The sequence below is a fragment of the Equus quagga genome, chromosome 3 (assembly GCF_021613505.1).
Source record: "Equus quagga isolate Etosha38 chromosome 3, UCLA_HA_Equagga_1.0, whole genome shotgun sequence".
In the NCBI taxonomy this organism is placed as follows: domain Eukaryota; kingdom Metazoa; phylum Chordata; class Mammalia; order Perissodactyla; family Equidae; genus Equus; species Equus quagga.
Window position 1 is genome coordinate 35,361,595 of NC_060269.1, and position 25,521 is coordinate 35,387,115.

Sequence of the window (25,521 nt, forward strand, 5' to 3'; positions counted from 1 at the left end):
TAAGTCATACGGGGTCTTAGCCATCTCAAAAAGCATAGGTTCTGATTTTGTATCTCTGGGGTTGTAGTTTCTCACCCTCTTTCAATGGACTCGTGTTAATGACCACCCTGACCATGAAATTAAACCTCATAAAATCTTTTAGAAATGGTAGAACAGAAATCCAAAGCTCAACTGAGAGTTACTATGGCAATAGATACTTTGCAAAAAAAGAAAAAGAGACAGGTCTGTCAAGTTAGTAGGATAGTGTTTCCTATTGAGTGGAGTAAGTTTAAATTTTGAGTCACTAAGCAAAAATTAGAAAGGAAATCAATCCCGTTTCTACTCTTGAAAAGGCATCACATATTCAGCAGGGACCTCCTTCCCCATTTTCGGTAGCCGAGCTGTTAAATAAGCCCATGCTCCTAGGACAGTTAGATTAAGTGTCAGCAGCTCACAGAGACTTTATGTTCCTGCTACTTACCACAGCCCTGGAGGGTGTCCATCCTTTCCTTCCAACAAAGATTTTAAATTGTCAACGTGGAAGAATAGATTTTCCTGCAAATGCTACAAAGCAGTCACAGTAACTACATTTTCCTGTATAATAAAGGGAAGTTTAAGGCTAAATAAAGGCCACTTACAACACACCCACTGAAGCCGAGTCAGCCGCTTAAGCATGGAGGAAGAGGTAAGTTCCAAGTGGCTTTAGGTGTTAACCTGCTGACTAAGTCAGCGCATCCTAAACCACTTCATTTTCCCAGTATTCTCCATAACCTTGCATTCAGAGCTTTGGTTGCTTGTCAGGAGATAATATAACCTTCCAATGCCACTAGTCAAAAATGGCTTGCTTTACTCGTGGTTTAGTAAGAATTGATAAGAGGCGACTGCCTGCTTCTTGGTTCAGCTATCCCTCAAACCCCAAATGTAGGCGGTATGACTACTTCATATAAGGTCAAAGGTTTATCTCATATTCTGTTATTATATTTATCATTTCCTACATCTTTGCAGATGAAGAAATTGCTGAAGCTTTAAAATATGAAAAAAAATGATGATAATACTCTAGCGACCATGCTAACTGGAAAGTGTAATGAATAATAACACATGGAAGTTCAGAGGGTAGTTAGAAATATCAGTGTATTCCATGCCAGCTCTGCCATTTCTTACCACGGTGTCTGCTTTTTTCAGCTGCTAGCTGGGCGCTGGCCTTTCGATCACAATGACTTTGGCGTGTTTCTCTGCAAGCTGTTCCCCTTTTTGCAGAAGTCCTCAGTGGGGATCACCGTCCTCAATCTCTGTGCTCTCAGCGTTGACAGGTAACATGTTTCTTTCCCTTTACCATTTTGTTGTGTTTAGAAAAGCATTTTTCTCAAAAGGAAGTCAAGGAGGCTTGAGAGTTGGTGCCCAGGACAGCGGTTAATTAGTTTCAAGTGAATTAAAATAGTAACAGTCTTGCTCTACTGTTTGGAATCCCTTTACACATTTGCTGATTATTAGCCATATTAGGCTCAGGCAATTTGTAATTAGAGCATTTTGCCAATTATATCCATTTGGCACCCTTATGGCAATAAAGGAAAAATGAACATAATAGATGGAATGAACGTTGGAAAAGGAGATTCTAGGTGATGGAAATCCTGAATTTTCAATAGTAGATTTCTCATTAGAAAAAAGAAGATACCGTTTAATTGTATTTATAATGCTTGATTATTTGGCTGAGTGGTGAGTACATGATATTATGTTCTTGTCTGTGCTTTTTTGAATGCCTGAAGTGTTTCATAATTTTTAAAAACAGGGCAACAACAGAAGCACGCCTTGATCCAATTCTGAAAATCTCTTTCCAGAATTCTTCTCAAACATGGATGTCAAGGCTTCTCTAAAGGAGTCTCTGAATTCCATGAACTTCTAGATGGTATTTTCTTCACCTTCTAATTTTCGTAGCAGGAATTATAAAGAATGAATTAGGAACTTTTTAACACATTCTATGGTACTCTTTTATATTGAATATAATCCTATGCAAGTGCTCTTTAGTGTCCTATTTAACTACTTACCCACAATTAGAAGAGGTTTCCATTTTTTCTGTCACACTCTGACGGTCACTCTATCAGAGCACCTGAGTCCTATCATCACAGAAATAAAAGGCCCACTTTCTTAAAAAAAATTAAGTTCTTACAGATACTCTGTTATTTATCATTTACAATTAATTTTCAAGACCAAATTGTTATTGTTAAAACATAAAAATACTCATTCCATTAGTAGTTGAAAATTATAAATGGCATCCTTTTATAAATTTGTGACTGCAATAACTGAAAAACAAAACAAAAATGTTTAGTAGCGTTATTAAAAATAAATTTATTGCTGAAATTAAAATACAAAAATAATTCCATTAGTGGTTTAAAATGCAGTAATGCTGTTGGAAAAAATGCTACCATTGCAGAGGTAAACACAAGGATCAGAAATAATTTCATCACCTGTTAGTAGCATTCTCAGTGATTCCTAGGAAAACCTGAGTTCTACATAGGTTTCTTCTGCATCATATCTGGTGTTAAGGTGTGCCAATAAAGACATTTACATACCATCAGTAGCCACCATACCCCTTCTAGTTAAGTAAATAATAGATTAGGTTACTTGTGGCCATGTCCTAAAAAATTGAATAAGCATTTATGATCATTCTGCTGTTCCTACTCCTAGCATCCCATTAACATCATTTATTCTTGTATCCAAAGTGTTATATTATCTGAAACTTAAAGCCTTTAAATTATATCTATTACATTACTAATACATGTAAAAGATTTTTCTGTATTTATCAAGTTGTATATTTAGAGATGTACCTATGTTTACACATGACAATATCCAATTAAATTTTTTAATGACAATATAACTCTAAAATCCCTGTGGGGAAAAGAAATAAGAAAATAATCATGACAATTTAAAAAATAATTATGTTTCCTACACACATACTCTTCATAAATGATATTTTTAAATGTTATATAAAACTACAGTATGTAAAACAATGTAGTAAACACACATAAATACACTGACAAATCAGTGGGAAAACCAGAAACAGGTGTCAGAGTGTGCGAGAACATAACAAAGGCTGAAATCACTTTGAATATAATGGGGAAAGGACAGATTAATCAATATATAGTGCTATTTAGCCATCTGGGGAAAAAATATCTTGAAGTCTTATCTTGTACTGTATATCAATAATAATATTTATAATCATTACCATTTATTGAGTATTAGTATGTAGCAGGCCCTGTTAAAAATACTTTACAGAAATCGTTTTACTTACTCCTTACACCACCACGTTGTGATAGTGCTGTAATTATCCCCATTTTACAGATGAGGAAGCTGAGGTGGAAAGAGGTTAATCAAGCCCACTCTGCTACTAAGCGTTGGAGCCGGCAATCAAATATAAGTAGTCTGCGTTCTTACCCACTGTGCTAAAGCATATAGAGACTCAAACCGTAAAGCAGTAAAGAAAATAGACTAAAATCCTTTTGATCTCTTGAAAAGGAAGACTTTTTGAACTTAAAAAGGATGGTAGAAATTCTGAATAAAATTATAAATGTATTTCAAGACATAAAATTCTAAAACATTAAGATCAAACATTCACAAAATTAAAAAACAAATCAATAAAGCAATAAGCTGGGGGAAATAATTGCAGGCAAAGCTACAACATGTTAATATTCTTGGTATTTAAAGAGGCCATACAAATAGTAATTAAAATCTGAAGACTTTTGTATAAAAAGGGCATGACTATAAAAATCACCAAAGAAGAAATTTACATGGCTAATTAACATATGAATAATGTTTATGTAATCAAAGAAATTCTAATTAAAAAGCATGTTTCTAAATATCTGGTGATAGTAGAGATTTGAACATCCCTTTTGGAAAATAAAATCCTACAAATGCTTTTGCCTTCTGACTCAGTAATTAACATTCTTAGGATCAATTCTAAGGAAGTGATCCAAAATTTGAACAGAGAATTCATGCACAAAGATGTTCTTTACAAGATTTTTTATGGCAAAAAGTTGAAAGCATATTGCCCCATATTAGGGAAATGGATAAGGATATTAAATATAATTTATATGTATAGGTATGTGAATATAAAATTGCTTGGAAGAAATATGATAAATATTATTAGTAATTATGGCTAGGGATGGAGTGATGGGTTTTTCTAATGTTCTTCTATGAGCAGAAAAAAATTCTGAAAATTTATTTACTTCTATTATCTGTTACCCATTTTCCTTATTTACTTTATGCCATTCTGTACATATTATTTTTCTTATTTTCACAGCTCATTCCTATGACCTTTATTATATATTGACACTAATTTTCTATTGCCAGGCAGCTCTAAAACCCAAGCACACGTAAGCACACAGACATGAGCACAGAGGCCTGTGTGCATGGAGAAATACAGAGACTTACTCCCATCCTTACTGTTGTCTTTACAAAGGCACCATGGAATTTGGGAAAATATCATTTTATAAAAAAAATTAAACTTTGTCCCAAAGGTTATGTAAAAACCAGGATAATAACGAACTTTAGGAGTTACTCGGTATTCTAAAAGAAAACTGTACCCGTGAGGAAACATTAACCAAAAGCCAAAGCCAGACAGGACCCGCATATGACAAACAAGAATAAGAAATCGAATGAAGCGAGGAAGATGCTCTGCTCCTATAAACAATAAAATCTTTTTTAAGGCAGCTAGGTACAATCCTCTACGAAGAGAGACATTTGTGAAAAGAGAAGCCAAAAGGGAAGAAAGAATTTGCTTGGTTTGATAAGTAATATAGGCAATTTTTTTATCCTTGTAATATATTTTCTGGTTACAAAATTTAGAGAATATAAGTTATAAATAGTGTTATGTGGCATGGTATAGTGGTCCCTTTTGTATTTCATATAAATCTATTTAATAAATTTTTTGATAAAAAATATTTTAGGGCACTGTTCCTCAGGGATATGCTACATAATAAATTATCTGTAGATTGAGAAGAATAATTCACACTTTAGTTCAAAAGAGAGACTTGGGCAGGAAGGGTGTGATGGCCAGACATGAAGAATAAGGCCTGGCTGCTGTCCTTTAGGAGTTTTCATGGTTGTGAAGACATCGACCTGGGAACAAGGGAGAATGAAATACATGATGCAAGTATTCAGGCAATGGGATTCCTAAATCATCTAAATCATCCAAACCCTCCATTCCTTCCTACGTTCACATTGTTCTGCCCTCTGTTTTTTCCTTGGGGGACTCTCAGGGGACCACCTTGCAGCGCTTCAGTCTCCGCACTGATGCTGGGAGTGGGGAGATAATGTGGGGGGAATGAAGAGATTCAGTCATAGATTCCTATTTCAGGTGTGGGTTCACCTCACCCATACCACATCCTCCCCCATCTTATGCGTGGGGGAAAACGAACTAAATGTTCAATCGCAAATCATCTGTTGTGTATCAAGTGAAATGTTCTTGGTTAAAAAAAAAGAAAAAAGAACGTCAAGCATGTATTTCATCATTAAAACGTGGTCTCAGTTTTAGATCAAGATGGTGAACTATTTTAAAATTTCGCTCCCACATAAATCTGCCTTCATCCAGGAGGTTGTCCTTGGTAATAAACTCATCATTCTTTGTTCCCTGGGCCCTTTCTTTATTATTTTTACATTTATTTTGGTCTTGACTCTAAGCTTTGGGACCTGAATGTAGGGAATCTATTTTGACATTTCTATTTCAGAAGCTTTCACACTAAAGAATGAATCATTCACACTTAATTCCTAAAGACAAGAGACCATTTGCTTTGATTCTTGATTTGGTTGCATTATATTCTACTAAAAATAAAAAAATCCCTCTTTTTTTTTTTTCGTTAATAAAACAAGGAGTAAAAAGAGGGAAATTGGAACCTGTTACAAAACACTTTGCAGTTTGGGAAACTCTGCTTTCCTTTTATGAGCTGAATCAAATTATGGTTCAGGAAGAGTTCCCGTGATTTTTTCACATATTTTTTGATGTAATAGTCTCTCACTTCAGAGTTGTTTTTGAGGGAAAATAATGAGAGTAACTATATATCCCAGTTCTATACAATTTCTGTATTACTTCAGTGATTACTCAATGATTACGGAATACTGAAAGATCAAAGGAAAGATCTCCCTTTCTCACTATCAGCTTTTAATCTGAATAAGGTAAACAAGACAGTAAGAGAAAGCACATGACTTGCGCCAGAATGGATGAGCTTTCATTGTTAATTTCAACTATGGACTTGCCTCAGCTTAACTTTTTCACTAATTCTTCTTCAAATCTAAATTTTATTTATTTTTATTTGCATCATTAGTCACTTAAGAAAAAGATAAAATAGAAATTTCAGGAAGAAACTCAGGAAATTTAGAAACAAATTTTGACCCCATACAGCCTTTTCAGTGGAATAATTTTTTTTTAATGCTAAGACAATACACTTCTAAAATGAATGAATTTTCCCCATCAAAATATGGATAACCAGCCATTGCCAATAATTAAAATCGGTATTCTTGCATGTCATAAGTGACAAGTTTTATATGTTACTTTGAGTTTGGGGGAAAAAAAGAGAGGCAGGGATGGGGGAGGGGAATTCATTGCTGTTCTTTGTAAAGTTAACTGTGGTATTTAATGTGGAAGATGACTGGGTCAGACCAGTAAAAAGGTCTGGGTACAGATCCAACTTGTAGGTAAAAATTGCCTGGGGAAGGAGACTGTAAAAGATAAAACTCTTCATGAGACTGCTCCAAAATGTTGTGTAATTAGATACCTGGAAAAGTTGCAAAGAGCAAATAATAAGGCAACTTTGTTCGATATGCCTCAAACTCAAAAGCCTGTGTCAGTTCTTTATCCCATCATTTCGAATAATTGTTCAGTGGTCTCCATTATATTCTCAAAGATTTATCCTAATTCGAGAAGCATGAAAGTGATTTTCTGAAAAACTTCATTTTTATTTAGACTCACCCTTGGTTTCTCCTTCTTCTCCTGGTGTTACAATTTTCTTTTGCTGCTTGACAATCGTGAAGACATGGAAGAAGTGGCTGAGCCAGCAGAGAGAGCTTGGCACTGAGCAGAGACAAAGTCAAACGCTGCCTGTCGGGCAACTCAGGGTCTCATTTTGGGGTCTGTTCCCTGTTGCACACAGTTAATTCATGCTTTCATTTTAATTGTATTGTCAAAATCAGGCGACTGGTTAATTTTGCTCCCTAATTTTTCTTTGATAACAAACTACCCCAAAACTTGAGCAATTTAAAACAACCGCTATTTTCTTACTGTCTCGCCATGCTGTGGGCAGGAGTTCGGGCAATTCTTCTGCTCCCTTGTCTGCTCCACTGGGGTCTCTTGGCGGATTTCAGCTGGCAGCTGAGCTTGTCTGAAGACGCATGACTGGCCCCTTGGCAAGAACAGCCAGATGTCTGAGCTCAGCGGAGCCCAACTCCCTCTCGTGTGGTCCAGGGCCTCGCAATACCTTCTCTCCAACAGGCTCAGGGTCCAGGGTGGAACCTGCTGCTCTGCTTAGAGGCCAGTCTTGAAACTAGCAAAGCATCATTCCAGCTGTACTCAGTTGGTCAAAACATCACAGGCCAGCCCAGTTGAAGAATTCAATTGAAGAAGTGTCAAAGTACTTGCAGATATCTTTTAATCCACTATGCCCAGTTTCTCTTGAAAAGTCCTCCTGCTGGCATTTTGTCTCCAAACCTCTGTATGGCAATTGGTTTGTCAACCACATGAGTCATAAATCATAAACAAACACTACAAATCGTCACGTTTGCTGTTAATTTAAAATGTGCAGAGGTAAAGACAGAAGGGCCGCTTTACCTTATGGAAACGGCAAAGTTGAAGGAAAAATAAATTCTAATGTAGAAACTTTTTTTTTAAAGTACTTCAGTGACCTTTCCATTCTCTTGGATTCAGTAATCCCACTCAAGATAATTAATCCAGGAAAATCATTCAAAAAGAGAAAAAAACTATATATACGAACATATTTATAGGTGTGTTATTCACAACCTCGAAACACTAGAAGTGATGTGAACTTAGGAAAAAGATTTAAGTAAATTGTATTGATATCTTATTATACTGTGTTGCCATCAGTAAATGTCATGCCTCTGTGGAAACATGAGAGAGTATTTTTTTTATAATGAAAAGTAAATAAAGCTAAAAATAAAATTGTAACTGATATGATTATAATGTATATTCAAACTATGCTTATAGAATAGAAATGGGCAAAGAATAAGAAGAAATAAAAATAGATTTTGTTGAAATAGTATCTTTTGAATTTGTTTTATTTTATACAGTTTTAAAGTGCATTCAATAATAAATGTTTTAAAATTTAATGACCGTCCCAAATCCTACATTAAAGATTCAAAAACATGCATTAAATGCCTCTGCCCTTGAAAACATGTAAAAATCTATTTATAGACATATACAGTAACAAACATCTTTACATAAATAAAACGTGCAATTTATACTTTTATTTTGGCATATCACATGACAGGGTACAAAGTAATGTCATGGGAAAAGACTTCCCTGGGAGTTGGCAGACCAGAGCCCTGGTCCAGGCTCCCCACTTTCACCGGCTACCAGGCAGAGGACAGGGTAACATGCCAGTCCTCAGGTTCCTGACCAGAACACGAAAGAGAGAAAGATCAGCCCAAATGTCCCTCCTAGTTTTTTGTTAGTTTGTTTTTGTGAGGAAGATTGGCCCTGAGCTAACATCTGTTGCCAATCTTCCTTTTTTGCTTGAAGAAGATTATCACTGAGCTAACATCTGTGCCACTCTTCCTCTGTTTTATGTGGGATGTCACCACAGCGTGGCTTGCTGAGTAGTGCTAGGTCCGCACCCAGGATCCAAACCTGCAAACCCCAGGCCATGGAAGCAGAGCGAGTGAACTTAACCACTATGCCACAGGCCAGCCCCTCCCTCCTAGTTTTTAAATTATTTGATTCTAAGATTCCAAAAGTAGTAGCTTTTTATCTGTTGCCTAATTCAGGGCTGTCTTGAAAAATAAGAAAATATTCAGAATGTAGTGGCTTCAAAATATTGGCTTTGGCCAGTAAAGACAAATGCGTGATGAAGAAACAGAGACACTTAATTCAGAAGATATTTATTCAGCACCTGCTGTTCAAGGTCTTGTGACGACATACAAAATGTCTGCCCTTGTGGAGCTTATAGTCTACAGGGAGGAGTGGACAGAGACAATAAACAAAATAAATAAGTCAAAGATGTGATTGGTCACATGGTGGTAAGTGCTATGGGAGAGAAATTAATCAGGGTGAGGGGCGACAGGGTAAATCTGGAGGGAATTTTGGCAATTTTAAATTGGGTGTTCAGGGAAGGCCTCTGTGAAAAGATACAATTGAGTAAAGACCTGAAGGAGGCAAGGAAGGAAGGAAGTGAGGATACTTGTAGACGTTCCCATCGGGGTGGGAAAGCACTGGGGGATCTGAGCAGAGCGGTGGACGTGATTGACTTACCTTTCAACAGGCTTGCTCTGGTTGCTGTATTAAGGGTAGACTGCGGTAGGGCAAAGTGGATACAGGGAGACCAGTTAGGAAGCTACTGCAGTCATCCAGGCAGGATGGTGACTGGCGGGATGGTGAGAAGTGGTCGCATTTGGATGTATCAGGAACGAAGAGGTTGCAAGGTTTGCTAAAGCAGTGGATGTGTGATGGGAGAGAAAAAGAGGCATGAAGGCCAACTTCAAAGTTTTGAGCCTGAGATGGTAAACACTGAAGAGAGGGCAGGTTTGGGGGCAAGGAAGAAGACCAGAAGGGTTTCGGTGAGTTTGAATGCATATTAGATATCCAAGTGGAGATCTCAAGTAGGCAGTTGGATATACAAGTCTAGTGTTAGAGGTTAGGTTTTGGGCTAGAGTTATAAACTTGAGAATTAATTATCAGCATATAGACAGTTTAAGTGATACTAAAGCCATGAGACTAGATGAGATCACTAAGAAAGAAAGTGTAGATAGGAAAGAAAAGATGTCCAAGGACAAAGAAGAAATCCAATGCTAAGAATTTGAACAGTGAGCAGGATCTAGCGGAAGAGATGAGGAGTGGCCTGTAAGGCCAGAGGAAAACCAGCAGAATGTGGTTTCCAATGCAGGAAGAATTTCAAAGAGGAGGAATTATTTCTGGAATAGCAGTTGTGGGTGGTGGATCTACACTTGCACGTTTTCTATGGAAAGTGAAGATGTCACATAGATACATCAACTAGATGGAAGGCTGTTTATAATCACAACCTAGTAAAGAGAACATATTTGAGTATATGTGCTTTGTGCTGTTATATTCCAAATAGAAATCATTTTTGGAGCATCCAGTATTTCTTATTTTCCACACCTTTCCCCATCTCCATCATCACAATGGATTGTTCCTAATTGCTCTTACAGTTGTTTTCTCATATCCTGGAGATGTTATCAAGATCAGTGTGATTACAAATGGAAAACACTCTAATTCTCAGTCATGTGGGCTAATGAAGGAGCACACTGATAATTAATCATTTGCTAAACTAGACACTAACAACTACTTCTATTTATTTGTAAATGTTGAATTTACATTGAATTATAGAAATGTAATATTCTGGGGACTCATGGCACATTATAACATGAAGCTGGTCTGTGGATAGATTCATCATAAGAACATGTTGACACATTTTCTTGCTTAAACTCCCTTTTATCTCCAATCCCGCCTAAGAAATTTGGCTTTCTTACTCCCTTAGGAGATAAAGTGTTCTATTTAAATCACCTTTCCTGATAACTGATCTAAGAGGAGAGGAGAAGATATAGATATAACTCTTTGACAGCCCCAGGATACAGACATCCCGTCTCCATTCCTTTTAGCTTTTAGTGGACATCAGGCTGCCAGTCTAATAAGGCAACAAAGAAAAGTAAACAGAAATGGAAAGGAAAATAAATAGCTGTCTTTATCCTACTGGAAATAACCATAAATTTCAAAATGCGATCTTGGCTATATCGTAAAAGGATTTTCTTAGTCTGTTTGCATAGCTGTATTTTATTCCATTCTGGACTAATCTTGACTTTTTTAGAGATTCTTATTGTACACCAATCTTATTTACCTTAAAAATCTCTTGCAAAACATTTCTCCAGCAAATTGTGCTGTATATATGCCATGTGGCATCATCGTGCATACCAAAACTATAGGTTCTAATCTGCAGTGAAGAACTAGGCAGCATAATTCCTAGGAGTTGTGTTTTCACAGATGTACCTTGTTGAAGTACTGAGACAGAACACTAAATGTAAGTGATAGGGGCTCATTCTGGTGACTATGGGTAGCCTGTAGCTTGCCTTGGCTTTACTGACTTATCCTCTACGTTAAGTCGCATGTCCTGCAAATGCATGTGTACCTGTCTCCAACGCCTTGGTCTGTTTTACAGCCTTCTTCTGGCACTATCCAATGAAAGCTATAAAAAGACAATGTTTCCTTTCCATTACAACAGCAACAAAAATTTCAAGAATGAAGCCACAAAAATATCATACCACATCACAGGTCCCTTCTTAATAGTAAGTCTAAAAGTACTTAGCACCAGACCATCACATCAGGTCAAAGAGCATAGAGAGGCTGAAACCAAACTTTCTTTAGACTTAACATGGAAATGTGATTATTATCACAAAAATATTAAAGTAAAAGATAAAGATAAACACAATTTCCTAATGCCAAGTTTGTTTTTTGATATAATTATTCTGTTACATTTATATTCTATACTTTTGTATGAACCGTTCTTTTCTATTAGATTGTAAATCCTAAGATTAAGAACCAAGATCTCTTGGGGCTGGCCTCGTGGCAGAGTGGTTAAGTTCACACACTCCGCTTTGGCAGCCTGGGGTTCGCAGGTTACAGCCCAGGGTTTGCAGGTTCAGATCCTGGGCACAGGCCTACACATTGCTCATCAAGCCATGCTGTGGCAGTGTCCCACAAACAAAACAAAGGAAGATTGGCACAGGTGTCAGCTCAGGGACAATCTTCCTCACCAAAGGAAAAAAAAAAAAGAACAGGGATCTCTTTAATTCAGTTTTATATACTCTAGCCTCTAGCACAGGACCATAGGGGGAGTGATATAGTCATTCTTTGATAGTTAGCAGAAATATTATTTAGGGGCTGGCCCAGTAGCACAGCAGTTAAGTTCGCATGTTCCACTTCTCAGCGGCCCATGGTTCTCCGGTTCAGATCCCAGGTGCAGACATGGCACCGCTTGGCAAAAGCCGTGCTGTGGTAGGCATGCCATGTATAAAGTAGAGGAAGATGGGCATGGATGTTAGCTCAGGGCCAGTCTTCCTCAGCAGAAAGAGGAGGATTGGCAGTAGTTAGCTCAGGGCTAATCTTCCTCAAACAAACAAAAAAAGAAATATTATTTATACGTTAAAACTGCTACCAGGTACAGGCCCACTGTGATCATATTTTGAGGGCAGAAGAAGGGAGAAAATGATGGAATATCTCTGGTCACTATTCACATAAGGATATCTAGATCCACTTCATAAATAATATTTCAAGTTTTTTTAGTATAGAAAGAGGAATAAGATATTACCATAACAATTACCAGCAGCTTTCACTACCCCTTCCAGCCAATTTTTCCCACAGCTTAAAAAACATAGGCACCCGATGTGATACTGCCACTCTCACAAGATTTTCTAACCCTCACAAGATTTTGCTACACTCAAATAAAGATGTAAACCTCAGGCCTGCCAGGCAATTGATTTCCAGATGGTGGAACTCCTAATGACCCGGCTTGTTTTTTACACCAGGACTCCAAGAAAGTTCCTAAAAAGCCACTGGTTGGTCACTGACCAAGGGGAGGAGCTTTCCAGTATTTTTTAAATTTTTTTTAAATTGAAATAAATTTAAAATTTCCTAATAACTTTGTTCCATCACCCCATTTTCTTTTTCAGGTACAGAGCAGTAGCCTCCTGGAGTCGTGTTCAGGGAATCGGGATTCCCTTGATCACTGCCATTGAGATTGTGTCCATCTGGATCCTTTCTTTCATCCTGGCCATCCCTGAAGCAATTGGCTTCGTCATGGTGCCCTTTGAATACAAGGGTGAACAGCACAAAACCTGTATGCTCAATGCCACATCAAAATTCATGGAGGTACGAATAGTTTAAAGGGAATTAATAGGGGAGGAGAGGAGACCTCCATTTATACTTTACCATCACCGAGATGTGATATCTCTGCAATGCCCGGTGGGGTTGACTCTTAGTTCTGTGGAATATTCTCAGATGCATGAAAAGTAGACATTAAACCAGGGTTTAGCTTCTCGAGTAGAACAACTATTTTGTTTTCACTCTTATATTGTAGTACAACTGTAGAGACAACTGTTGCTCTACACCAAACTCAGCATTCTGAAACAAATTTACTAAGGATAGATGTGTATATATGTAATGCTATTTGTTGTTATCATGAGGAACGCAACACAACAACTTCCATCTGACAGGCATGCTGATTCTTATTTTATGTTACTTGGGGAAATGCACGTTGCTCACACATTTTTTTAAAGATAGTTTTACTAACTCAAAGTAGGAAGTCATACTTACATGTATTTCTATTAGTACAGATTCTATGTCTAATATACAAAGCATATAAATTTGCTGAACTTTTTAAAAAATGTTTTAGTGTAGCAAATTCAGTTGTTGTTTAATACACCTGACCACATTAATGCTTCTCTGAAAAGCTGAAGCACATGACTGAGTGTATTGGGAAACATGTTTAAAACGCATATTTTCTTTGCAAAACTAGTCAAATGTGGGCTGAGGAGGAAAACCAAAAGGATAACTAATTCTCTTAAATCAGCATAATTTAGTGCTTTGATGTAAATTTCGTGCCATTCAGATTTCCACATTTGATCATTTTCAGATATCTCAAGGCAGGCTTTCCTAACTTGGAAAATTCACAAAATTCGTGGTTTTTACAGTTGACCAGTTATCCAGCTTGGAAATTCTTGTTTCAAAATAAAAGCGTTCATGAAAACTGCCAAACTGGCAACCGTAAAATTGAAGTCTTCTGTTTATTTACTGACTTTTTTTATTAAGTCAGTCCCCACAGTGAAAAACACAGTAGACGATTGGAGGTTATCAGAATTTGGGCAGTGTAAATAAGCAATCTAGACATTCCTGACAAAAATGTTGGAGAGAAGAAGTTTGCTGTAAGAAGGAGCTTACTAAGCACTCCAGCTGACAATGAAGTGGCTTACTCTGTAAAGACTGAGTCTCTTTGACAGAGGTGGGATGCAAAGGCTGGCTATCTATGGAGTTGCAGTAAAAGGGACATTTTTTTAGATTCATTCCAAGTCTAAAGTTTTGGGATTCTCTTCCTCCTCCTTTTCTTTTTTTCTAATTTTATTCCCGCTCTTTGTTCTGCTCTTTCCTCCTCAACTTTGCTCCTAACCTAGACTGGAGGGAGGCCCTTGTGCCCTTGCTGATGACATCAATTCAAAAAAGAAATGTGACCCCTTTCTCTACAGTCCTCTACCATGGAGGTGGCAGGGGACTCCATCCAGTCACCTCAGGGGTCAGCTTCCAGAGCCTCTGCAGCTGTTCTGGGGTATTCACACCCAGCCAGCAATGTGCCGGGAAGATGGGGGTACCAGTGAAGGGGCTGCTCAAAGGAGTGTTTCTGATTTTTGTTGTTTTTTAAGTTCAGTACTGAAATCTTTCTACAGTGGGATGTAGATAGGGAAATATTTGTATAAACAGATCTGAATAAACCAACTCCTTTAGGAGTCTGCACCTAACCTGAGGAGAGCATTCAGGGGCCTGTGAACTTAAATGAAAAAGAAATCACGTTTATTTTCACTAACTTCTAAAATTTTTCATCTCCTTCTATTATGAATGTAGGCAACAAACCGCAGTTGTGTTTAACAGAACCATGATTTTTTCACTAATAGAAATAACAGACATATTCATACCACATAACAGTTGTATAGTCTTGAAATATCGTTTACATTCATCAATGCTTCAACATTCTAATAGTTATTAGAGCATTAGAACCATTAGAGTCGTCATTTAATTTGTTAATAAATATATTACTATATTAGAATTTTACTTTTAATATTTGATTGTTTCGATGTAATTGGTTTCCATTTTAATCTTACGTATTCTATTTTACATATAAGCATTATTCTCAGAAGAGATTATAGTCTTCACCAGACTTCCAAAGGGGTCCATGGCATAAAAACAGTTAAGAACCCCTGCCCAGAACTTGTTTTCCTCAGGACCCATTTATAGATTAGTTTAATAGACATGTTATAAATGTAGCCCCCTGGGCCTCTTTCTATATTCAGAAACTGTCCAGTTTTTCACAGAGCACTATGATTATTTTTTACTGTGGGAACTGAGATATTACAAGAAGCTGCATTATCCTTAGTAAATAAACAATCTAGAGAAACAAAATAAAGAAAGCAAAAGCATTTCTTCCCAAGTTGGTGATTAATTTAGTGAGAAGAAGAATTTAGATACCATTTTCTAATTTCCACTTTTATAAGGTATTAAATTTTCTCTTTGAAAAAGGCATAAAACTGAATAATCCTGGTGTTTAGAAATCCTGCCCACAGGGAGATAATGCTGAATATGCCTTCAGATAAGGTACTCTGCCTCAATAGTTTCCAGGTGGTAGGTATTAAAAGAGAGTGTGAAAGGGCGTGGGTATTGATGGCTCAAACTGTCTGTCTGCAAGGTCACATAGCAGTCATACCAGGCAAAGGGTTAACTCCCAGGCACAAAGCTACACAGATAAGCTAGTCATAACCTTCGCTGTTTCCAAACAAGACGTTCGAGGTGAGTACACTTTAACCACAGTAGTCAAAAGTAAACCAGGCACTAGCAAACTTTTGAGGTTCATCAATAAATAAAGATAAATACATATTCTGTATGTCTCAAAATCATGTTTTATCGGCTTTGGAAGGGAATTCTTTTGCTTGATTAGGGCTCTTCCATTATGTAATTAAAACCAACTTCAGTTTATAAAAAGTGTTCTTCAGGATAATTTTTTTTAAATGCAGTTGCTTTGGCTATTGTAAAGCCAGGATAACTCCTGGAGTTTCCAATTTAACTGAGTTTTGAGCACCACCCCCAAGCCCATTTCCACAACCAGAGAGCGTGAATATGCAAACATTTCTGCATGTGTGAAGCTTTTGAGCCAGCAGAGGCGCTGCACAGCTAATTGACATTGTAACACCCCTCCTCTTCTCTCCCTTTTCTGCTCTGTACAGTTCTACCAAGATGTAAAGGACTGGTGGCTCTTCGGCTTCTATTTCTGCATGCCCTTGGTGTGCACTGCCATCTTCTACACCCTCATGACCTGTGAGATGTTAAACAGAAGGAATGGCAGCTTGAGAATTGCCCTCAGTGAACACCTGAAACAGGTAAACCTAATAAAATCATGAAAATCTGGCCAAGACTGTTTCATCCTTGACAACAAAAGGCCTACAAATACTGTATTTAGCAGATTTAGCCTAGTGTCCTAAAAATAAAAGTACTGTCCTGTTTGTCTATATATCTTGTTTCTCTATGGTTACAGTATCAGGAATTTATTTTGTGAAATAGGGAGCCTACCTGTGAAACAGGTGGTCCTGGAGGCAGGGACCAAGTAGGAACTACAGTTACGTGCTGATAACGATGTTTCTGCACATGTTATTAATACCATGTAGCCTAGGCTTGTTGTAGGCTTCACCATCTAGGTTTGTGTAACTACACCCTATGATGTTCCCACAACGACAAAATCACTTATCGATGCATTTCTCGGAACATATTCTCATCGTTAAGTGACGCGTGACTGTATTCATTTATTCTGCCAAGAGTACATTGAACATGTGTGTTTGTGCGTCTATAGATTGAACTGGGCTTGGAACTATGCCAGGACACAAAGAAGCATATGACTTTCTCCTTTAGCAGGCTTTGCAGTCTTGTTGTGGAAATAAAATACAAACATGAAACATTTGGAAAATAGAATCACAAGGTGTTGGTAAAAGTAGCCAACGCTATAGAAAGCCAAGGAGGATATAAGATAAGTTCATGGAGAAACTTGTCATGGATGAGAGGGATGGAACTGTTCATAGAGGATAAGTGGGTCTGATGGGGAAGAAGAGGACAGAGGACATTTCAGGTGGGAGGACAGGAGTCTGGTTAGAAAATAGAATGGGCACCTTGCACTGGGGGAGTGGGAAAAGGAGAGGAACCGCATTCGAGCAACATCTAAAGGAAGGCTCATGATAGAACATGGGATTCAATACATAAGAAGAGGTCAAATTTTGGAGGGCCCAAAGTTCTAGAAGAAATTTGAACATGTCTGTAGAAGGCTGCTGTTGGTCCCTCCCAGGCAGCAAACAGAACAGATAAAGCTCTGGGCTTGAGAGGGCAAAACTTGGCGCTTACACTTGCTGGCTCTATGACGTTGGGCAAATTGCTTAATCTCTCTGAACTTGTAGTTCTTCGTAAAATGTATATAATAATACCTGCACCTTTCTGTACAAATACTAATTCAATTCTAAGTCTTAAAAAATTCAGTAAAATGTATATAATAATACATCAAGGGGATTACCTAATGCATGTACAGTGTCTAATAGAACCCAATTCAAAGTAAGTACTCAGGAAATTTTGATATTTAGAAATTCAAAGAGTAAAACTAGGACTGCAGGTAAGTTCTCAGTCTCAACAGAGAAGTATATAAGGACACTCAACCACACCAAAAGTTAATTTGAGTTCTTGATGGAGCCTGTAAATCTGCCCTATGTCATTATCATACACAAGGGTAATTCTTCATCAGCAACTCCTTTCAACTACTGAACTGATTTTTCTGATCCTCGGCTCCTCATCTGTAAATTGGGTATAATAATATATGAGCCAATGTTATTATGGGAATCAAAGGAATTAATGTGTATACATGTATTTCGTAAAATCTAACATGCCAAACAAATGGTAGCTATTATCTTTTATTAAAATTTAACAGGAAAATTATATTGAGAAACTTTAGTATGACTTTGTTCGGGCATAAATGTTTCGGGTACTCCAGATGTGAAACATGTTAAGCAATTATTACCTCTCATTCCTGCAATGGAGGTAATTAGAATAGATTTATGAAAAACTGTTTTTAAATGCTGATTTTTGCATTAGCAACATTTTTTAGCCTGTTGAAGCTATGCATGGTACCTGCTCTGAAAATAACTGAATAGGGATTGGGAGCAGTAATAATATGATGCTGCTTCACATTTACATGGCATTTTTTAAGTTTTCAAAGAGCATTTCCATGTCATTTTCTTCTTTGATTCCTTCCAGCACCTTGTGAGATAAGCAGGACAGACATTAGCCTTGTTGTACAGGTGGTTAAGAGATTGGCTCAACCACATGGAGATTGGAGCCTAAGGCTGGGTCTCCAAGCAATAGATGTTCCCTTGCGTCCCAGTCAAAGCTGTAGCAGATTCTAACAGCAGAGAGCAAGCCATCGGGAAGGTCTTCAGCGGGGACTGTGGGGGAGCTAGGTCAGAGTGAAAAGCCCTGCCACCCTTGACTAGTACCCTAGAGGGCTCTTGGTCTTGCTTCTTGTGTGGTCTCTCCAATTTCTCTTCATTATACTGACAACAAAGTTAGGAATTGTGTTTGGATGTTGGTAACAGAAAACCCAAAATAACATTGAGTAGACCAAGTAGGAGTTTATCTTTCTCCCACAGCAAAAAGTTCAGATGTCATTGGTTCAGTGGTCAAGGGACTCAGAGGCCAAGGGTTTGCAGTTTTGCTGACCTTTCCTTCAGTGTTAGAAGACAGCAGCTACAGCTCTACCCTTATGTCTGATTTCCAGGCAGCAAGGAGGGGAAGAACATAGACCACATGGGTGTGTGTGCACCAAAGGAGTATCCCCCACTTTTAAGTAGCTTTCCAGAAACCCCACACAATTTCTACTTAATCTAATTGGTCAGAACTGTGTCAGGTGGCCATGCAGATAAGGCCAGCCAGGCTCCCACGCTGCTATAACAAAGTAAAGGCTCTGATTGATAGTAAGGAAAAGAGGAGAATGGATATTGGTTAAGCAAATATCAGACAGGCAACATATTACTATTACCTTTTAAAGAACTTATCCTCTTTGAGGATGTGCTCAGGGAAAGTTAACCTCTGCCCGCAAAACCCTCCTTTTCTGTTTTTCTGGGTACACTGTCTTTCTGAGTACAAAAATGACCCTTTAAAATGATCCCCCATTCGCGCAGGTTGGAATCCTTTATTTCTCTCAATCATCGCCCAGTTTATGCATTCTCTGAAGCCATATCCCAGCTAGCCCAATAACTCTGAAAGATTAAAGAACTCCTAGATCTTTGAGCTAGAGCAGCAATTTGTGACAACTGCCCTGAAATCTTTTTAAATGGCTCTATTAATCATGCGGGCTTATTGTAGGCTTCCCATACTTAATGCTATATGCTTCACGTTGAATCAACATCACCCTTCCAAATCCTGTTTTCAATCAGTTTTATTTCAACATTAACTGATCCCAGTTACAGACAAGTTGCACTTTATGTTCCCAGTTAGGCTTCCAAATGCACGCACTGTAATATTCAAGCATAATGCACACAAATGACTGGTTGCAGATAATTCATAACCTATGGTTTTTCTGATCCTGTACAGACTTGAAAGCATATAAACCTTTGATGGAAGTCAGTCCAGGGTCAACATGTCCCAGTTTTTCTAATTATCTTTGCTGATAATCCTTTACCCTCATCCCTCTGTTTGGAAAACGGTATATCTTTGGAAACTACATGTTATTATTAAAGAATTTTAAAAGCAAAGAATCCCAATGCTAGCTTTCTTCAAGATCAAGAAATGGGGGCCAGCCCAATGGTGTAGTGGTTAAGCTCACATGATTCGCTGCAGCAGCCCAGGGTTTGCAGGTTCAGATCCCTGGTGTGGACATAGCACCACTCGTCCAGCCATGCTGTGGCAGCATCCCACATAAAATACAGGAAGATTGGCAACAGATATTAGTTCAGGGTTAATCTTCCTCACTGAAAAAGAAAAAGAAGATCAAGAAATGGAGAAAACACGTTGCTATTGCTTTTTCTGTTCTGCTTCCTACTCCTGTTTTGTTTTCCAAACTTCTTTGTAGATTTGTCCATTCTTTATAATGTTAGGTTCAGTCACCTTGACTGCCATGCCCTTACTAATGCTAGTTACCTGTTATTGAGGCTTTTTGCTAACCCTTTCCCCCATACTTTCACCATACACACACAGACTCAGCCACAGTGTTGGCTCAACTCCAGCTATTTCCCGCCACTGCCCTGCCATCGAAGCTCTGCCCTGGCCCTAGTAACAAGCCTGAGGTCACCATCCTTCCTGGAAGCTGCCCAAAAGAATCATTAGCAACTCCTTGATTAGAAAGTTGGACCCCAAATCTTGAAGAGGCGGAGGCACATGAGGCGGGCTGTTCTGGCTCTTCTCTGAGTTATTCTTTCTCTGCTATCTACTACTTCCTTGTTGCGTAGCTCTTTCCTCTAGTAGAAAAACACTAAACTGAATTGTATTTTTTTTCTCACTTTCCTTTAGCGTCGAGAAGTGGCAAAAACAGTTTTCTGCTTGGTTGTAATTTTTGCTCTTTGCTGGTTCCCTCTTCATTTAAGTCGTATTTTGAAGAAAACCGTGTATGATGAGATGGACAAGAACCGATGTGAATTACTTAGGTACGATCCTATGCACGCATTATGAAATTGGAGTTTCTCTGATTTTCACGTTTATAATACTTTTACAAAACCATCTAGTCTACATTCTCGTTAGCCCTGTAAATTAAAACTGCAAAGTTGATGATTGTTCTTTAGCTGACATAGCCCGTAACTGATCCTAAAATTCGTGCAAGCCATGTTATCTGTAATTTTGTTGCTCCCCTCCTGATGCTGTGCGTAATGGTATGAGCTAATCCATGGTGGGTATATCTGTAAAGGTTCTGCAGGACTGAAACTGCCATTTAAACAAGCACTTTAAAGAAAACTCTGACTGCCACCTATAAGAAATGGCTTCTGGGCAAGAAAAATGCTTACTCTAGGGATAAATGCCAGGTGGCAGATTTAAAAACATTATGTTCTAATTATTCTACTCAATTTTCTTTTGCTCTAGTTTCTTGCTGCTCATGGATTACATCGGTATTAACTTGGCAACCATGAATTCATGTATAAACCCAATAGCCCTATATTTTGTGAGCAAGAAATTTAAAAATTGTTTTCAGGTAAGACTGTTTTGCAAGTATTTTTTTAAGGGCAACCAAATGAGTATAATAAGTAGCCAACAGACATCGCTAATTCCACTTGTAAATATTACTTTCATCAGCTGAAGTTTTCAGTAGAGAAGTGAAAATCCTATTTTGTTACCCAGGAAGAGGGTCAGATTGTCAGCATAACAGAAAACCAGTATCTGTTCAGACAACAGCATATTTACTGGTTACAGTTAAAGAGCGCTAACTTAATAACATGCCAATTTAGTACCCTCCTTTAAAAAGAAATGCTCAAATGTGAGCTCCAGGCCACAGAGGATAAATAAACTTATTCATGCCTTACATAGTCTTAAACTTTAACCACAGTCTCAAAAAACATAAACTTTGTTGTTAAGAAAGCTCCTATTAAATGCTGTTTAATAGTATATTTAATAACAGTCTTTTCAAGGAAAGTAAATGCTTCTTGCTTTGGAAATCTGAACTAAGTAACTTCATGCAATGTCAGTTTCCTTCCTTCCTTCAGACCTCCTTGCAACTCAGTCAACCCATGTCGTCCAGAAGCTCCCAGCACTTCCTACTGAGCTGTCATTTTTCCAGTTCCTGGAATGACTTTAGCATAGAGTTAATCCTAACTGGATTCTGTTATCTTTGGCCAAGGATGTTTAACCTCACTTTATGGTCCGTATTAGGAAGAGCAGCATAGCGGTCACGGGTGCCGGATCTGGAAGCAAACAGTCTGGATTTACGTCACAGCTCTGCACTTGCTAACTTGTCTAACCCAGGTCCAGGTGGTGCCCCTCCTGCTTCCTCAGTTTGCTCATCTGTAAAATCAGATGGTCACTGTATCTATCTCATAAGCAGGAGTCAGCAGGTTAATGTATCTTAAGCTCTTGAGACAATAATAAGCATTCAGTATGAGTTTACTGTTATTAGGGACAGAGAAGAGAGGAAAAACACAGTAAGTGCCCTCGTGGAACTTACAGTCTAAAAGGAGACAGACATATATATATTAAGCAAAGAATCATACAAGTAGATGAAATTTGGTATGCCACGTTTTTGAAGTCTGCTTGATAATGTTTGCGAGTCGTGAAATGCTCTGAGAAAGATTCTGTCCTAAGAAAGATTGACTAAAATGCAGGTCATCACTAATACATTATATAATCTAGAGTTAATATCGTTTGCTCATTAATTTACATATTAATTAGACGGGAAGGGAAAATCAAGGTGCAAACTCTTAGAAATTAAACACTTTTTTTTTAAAGTTTTTTTATTTTTCCTTTTTCTCCCAAAGCCCCCTGGTACATAGTTGTGTATTTTTTAGTTGTGGGTCCTTCTAGTTGTGGCATGTGGGACGCTGCCTCAGTATGGCCTGATGAGCAATGCCATGTCCGCACCCAGGATCCAAACTGGTGAAACCGTGGGCCGCCGCAGCGGAGCGCGAGAACTTCACCACTTGGCCACTGGGCCGGTCCCCTGAACACATTTTTTTGACTGATCTTCATAAAAAGGCATCATACCCAGGGTTAAGAGCCCAATCTAGAGAGTCCTGGGTTCTAATTCCAGTTCTGCCTCTTAATATCCTTTCTAAGCCTGACTGTCCTCATTCATAAAAATGAGGAAAATAGCACCTACCACCTAGGAATTATGAGCTGGTATGAGCATCAGATGAGGTGCCCGATGCAGAGAGTCACGCTGCTGGTGCACAAGGGATAAATGCCAGGCCCCTCCCAGCCCTTCCCAAGTCAGAGAAGGCTCTCCCTCTGGCCAACACTGCCTTCCCTTCCTCTTTGACATGATGAATAAATTAAAACAAGAAACGAGGGATCCATTTCTCTGGACTAGAATGGACAGTTTAACTTCTACCTAGGGATAACAGGCTCCATACTCTAGATTCCTGTTAAGGCTCACATTCTGTCCTGAGATGTGTCTGGATTTGACCCTTGTTGGTGGGGGCCCAAGGCCTCCAAACTCTGCTGGGAATGGGTTGTGAGGCTCATGTTGTTTAGAGTCTGTTCCTTCTCCCAGTCTTGCCTCTGCTGCTGCTGTTACCAATCCAAAAGTCTGATGACCTCGGTCCCCATGAATGGAACAAGCATCCAGTGGAAGAACCACGAACAAAACAACCACAACACAGAGAGGAGCAGCCATAAGGACAGTATAAACTAAACATATTACGAAACATTAGTCAATATGCCTTCAAATCCTATTGGAGAAAAAAAATCACGGCAACTGTGTCTCCAGAAATCTCTTCTCTGATCCTTCTCCTGTGACGCACTCCCACCCCCTGAAAAGTGCTTTCCAAAACATTGGAGGGTGGACTGTTTTATACCCATAAAATCAATGAATCTCGCTTCTTTAATTTATCTAATTTGCATATTCTGCATGTTACATTCAGCACTAAAAAATGGTGGGAGTTGGCAGGGGGAAAAGAGACTGTTGAATTAAACCAGAAGGATATTTAGTATTTTTGCATGAAAATACAGTTTTTGAAGACATGACTAGCTTTCATGGCAGTTCTGTCATATGATCAATGAGAACTGGTCGCCATGAGAGTTTAGAGATTTATGACAATGTTTTCTATTTTTTTAAGTGGTTTTTTTTTCTTGCCAAACACAGTATGGGTTAAGTCACCTTTATTTGAAACGTCATTCAGTGCCAGTACTGTTGAACTTCACGGTAGCCTAAAAATGATTAATTTGAGCCTATTCACACATATTTTGCAAAAGATAAAAAAAAGAAGTGAAACAATTCAGGTAAGCAAGTAGGTTAATGTTTCTCATGTCATTGTTTTATTTTTAAAACATGAATTCTCAAGCTACAGTAAATACAAGCACTTACAGCCCAGACTGATACTCATGTATGGCAGTTTAATAGCTGCTATTCAAAGAATTTTTAATGGGTTTTTTTTAATGGTGTTTCATCATAGCTCTTGAGCATATTTTTATGTTAAATTTAAAAATAATGCTTGAGTCAAATAGTTCTATTTTTCACAGGTCCAAATCATTTTTTAATGTATCGTCTGTAAAATCAATATCATGTACCAAAATTTAAATGTATGTGTCATTTAACTATGCCCAAGACTGTCAGTGTAATGCGTAGAAAGCTAAAGCACACTCTGGAGAAAAGGGTCAAATATTTTTAGAAGAATTAGAAATTTTCATTGAGTTTTTTTTTGTAATAGTAACATGTGTATGTGTGTACATGCATATATATGTACATATATGTATATATATGTACACATATATAAACATTATACATATCACCTCATAGTCTCTTGATTTCTCTTAAAATGTTAACTGGCAGTAAGACTTTTGTGGTCATTCTCTTTTCCATATAGGAAATATAGTTTCAAAGTAGCCAGCTGAGTTTATCATGTCAGTGAAATATAATTACCCCCAAATGCCACCATGAACTTATGGTTCTTCACTTCTCTGGGTTTCCAGTAGGAACCTAAACACCTCCCCCACCCCCACTCCTCACATGGTCACCATTTCAAAGGCCCACAGTGACTTTTGCTGGGCATTTTCCAAGATGTTTACAGACTGTGAGTATAGCAGAAAATCTTTTACTGTGTGTACATAAATATATATAAACAACTGTACATTTCTTTTAACCAGTTTTTTTGTGATTGTCTCTATGCAATGTATTTGTGTGTGTGATACATGCATGTGTGTGATGGTATGGATGGACTTAATGTGACCTAGTAATAACGCCCTGGAGTGATGCCAAAGCACACACTCGGAGTGAAATCTAGGTGGTTGTTCATGACAACTGGCCTCAGTCAGTTTTAATCTATCTGTGTTCATAAATCTTGTGACCGTGTTATCATTACAAATGGAATATGGGAGGCAGCATGAAAGGGGACGAGCCATGAGTTAGCAATAGGGCTTTGTTTGGTTGGTTGGTTTGATAAAGCAGTATTTGGGGTTGTATTTTTTCCTGTGCTGGAGCAAAAGTCATTAAACTTTAAAGTATTATATTGTCCCAATCCTGCACGCAATGTGGTGATGAGATTGACAAGTGGTCTGATGTTTCTATCAGACTTCATCAGACATATTACTGAGGATAAATTAGCTAAGCTGATTTGTTGGACTATATTTTAGCACAGTCATCTATAAAATGATATCAGGTTCCAGGTGATCCAATTGCAGGGCTCCTTGATATGTTAGCAGTCAAATTCCATTACTCCACTGGTGTATCACGTGCAATGATATATGCCTATAATATAAGCCATAAGTTCCCACCATTTTGTTTAGACAATTGTCTTTCTTTTTAAGATGCCTTGTCTCTTGCATATGAAAAATGCATTTTATAAGTTCAGAAGGTCATAGATTTCTGAATAACCACACAGGCTTCAATG

The 25,521-nt window shown here is 38.0% G+C and overlaps 1 protein-coding gene across 4 annotated transcripts in view; it reads left to right on the forward strand.

Moving 5' to 3' along the window:
- The window catches only part of EDNRA (endothelin receptor type A), an 80,272-nt gene extending 55,493 nt beyond the window's left edge, over nt 1–24,779 (forward strand). For all 4 annotated transcript variants that reach the window (XM_046657057.1, XM_046657059.1, XM_046657060.1 and 1 more), the window contains 6 exons: nt 1,162–1,289; nt 12,877–13,075; nt 16,192–16,344; nt 20,504–20,637; nt 21,068–21,176; nt 23,187–24,779. In XM_046657057.1, the coding sequence (XP_046513013.1) occupies nt 1,162–1,289; nt 12,877–13,075; nt 16,192–16,344; nt 20,504–20,637; nt 21,068–21,176; nt 23,187–23,327 (864 nt within the window). In that variant the 3' untranslated portion in view covers nt 23,328–24,779. The remainder of the gene's footprint in view (nt 1–1,161; nt 1,290–12,876; nt 13,076–16,191; nt 16,345–20,503; nt 20,638–21,067; nt 21,177–23,186) is intronic.
- Nucleotides 24,780–25,521: the final 742 nt, after the last annotated feature.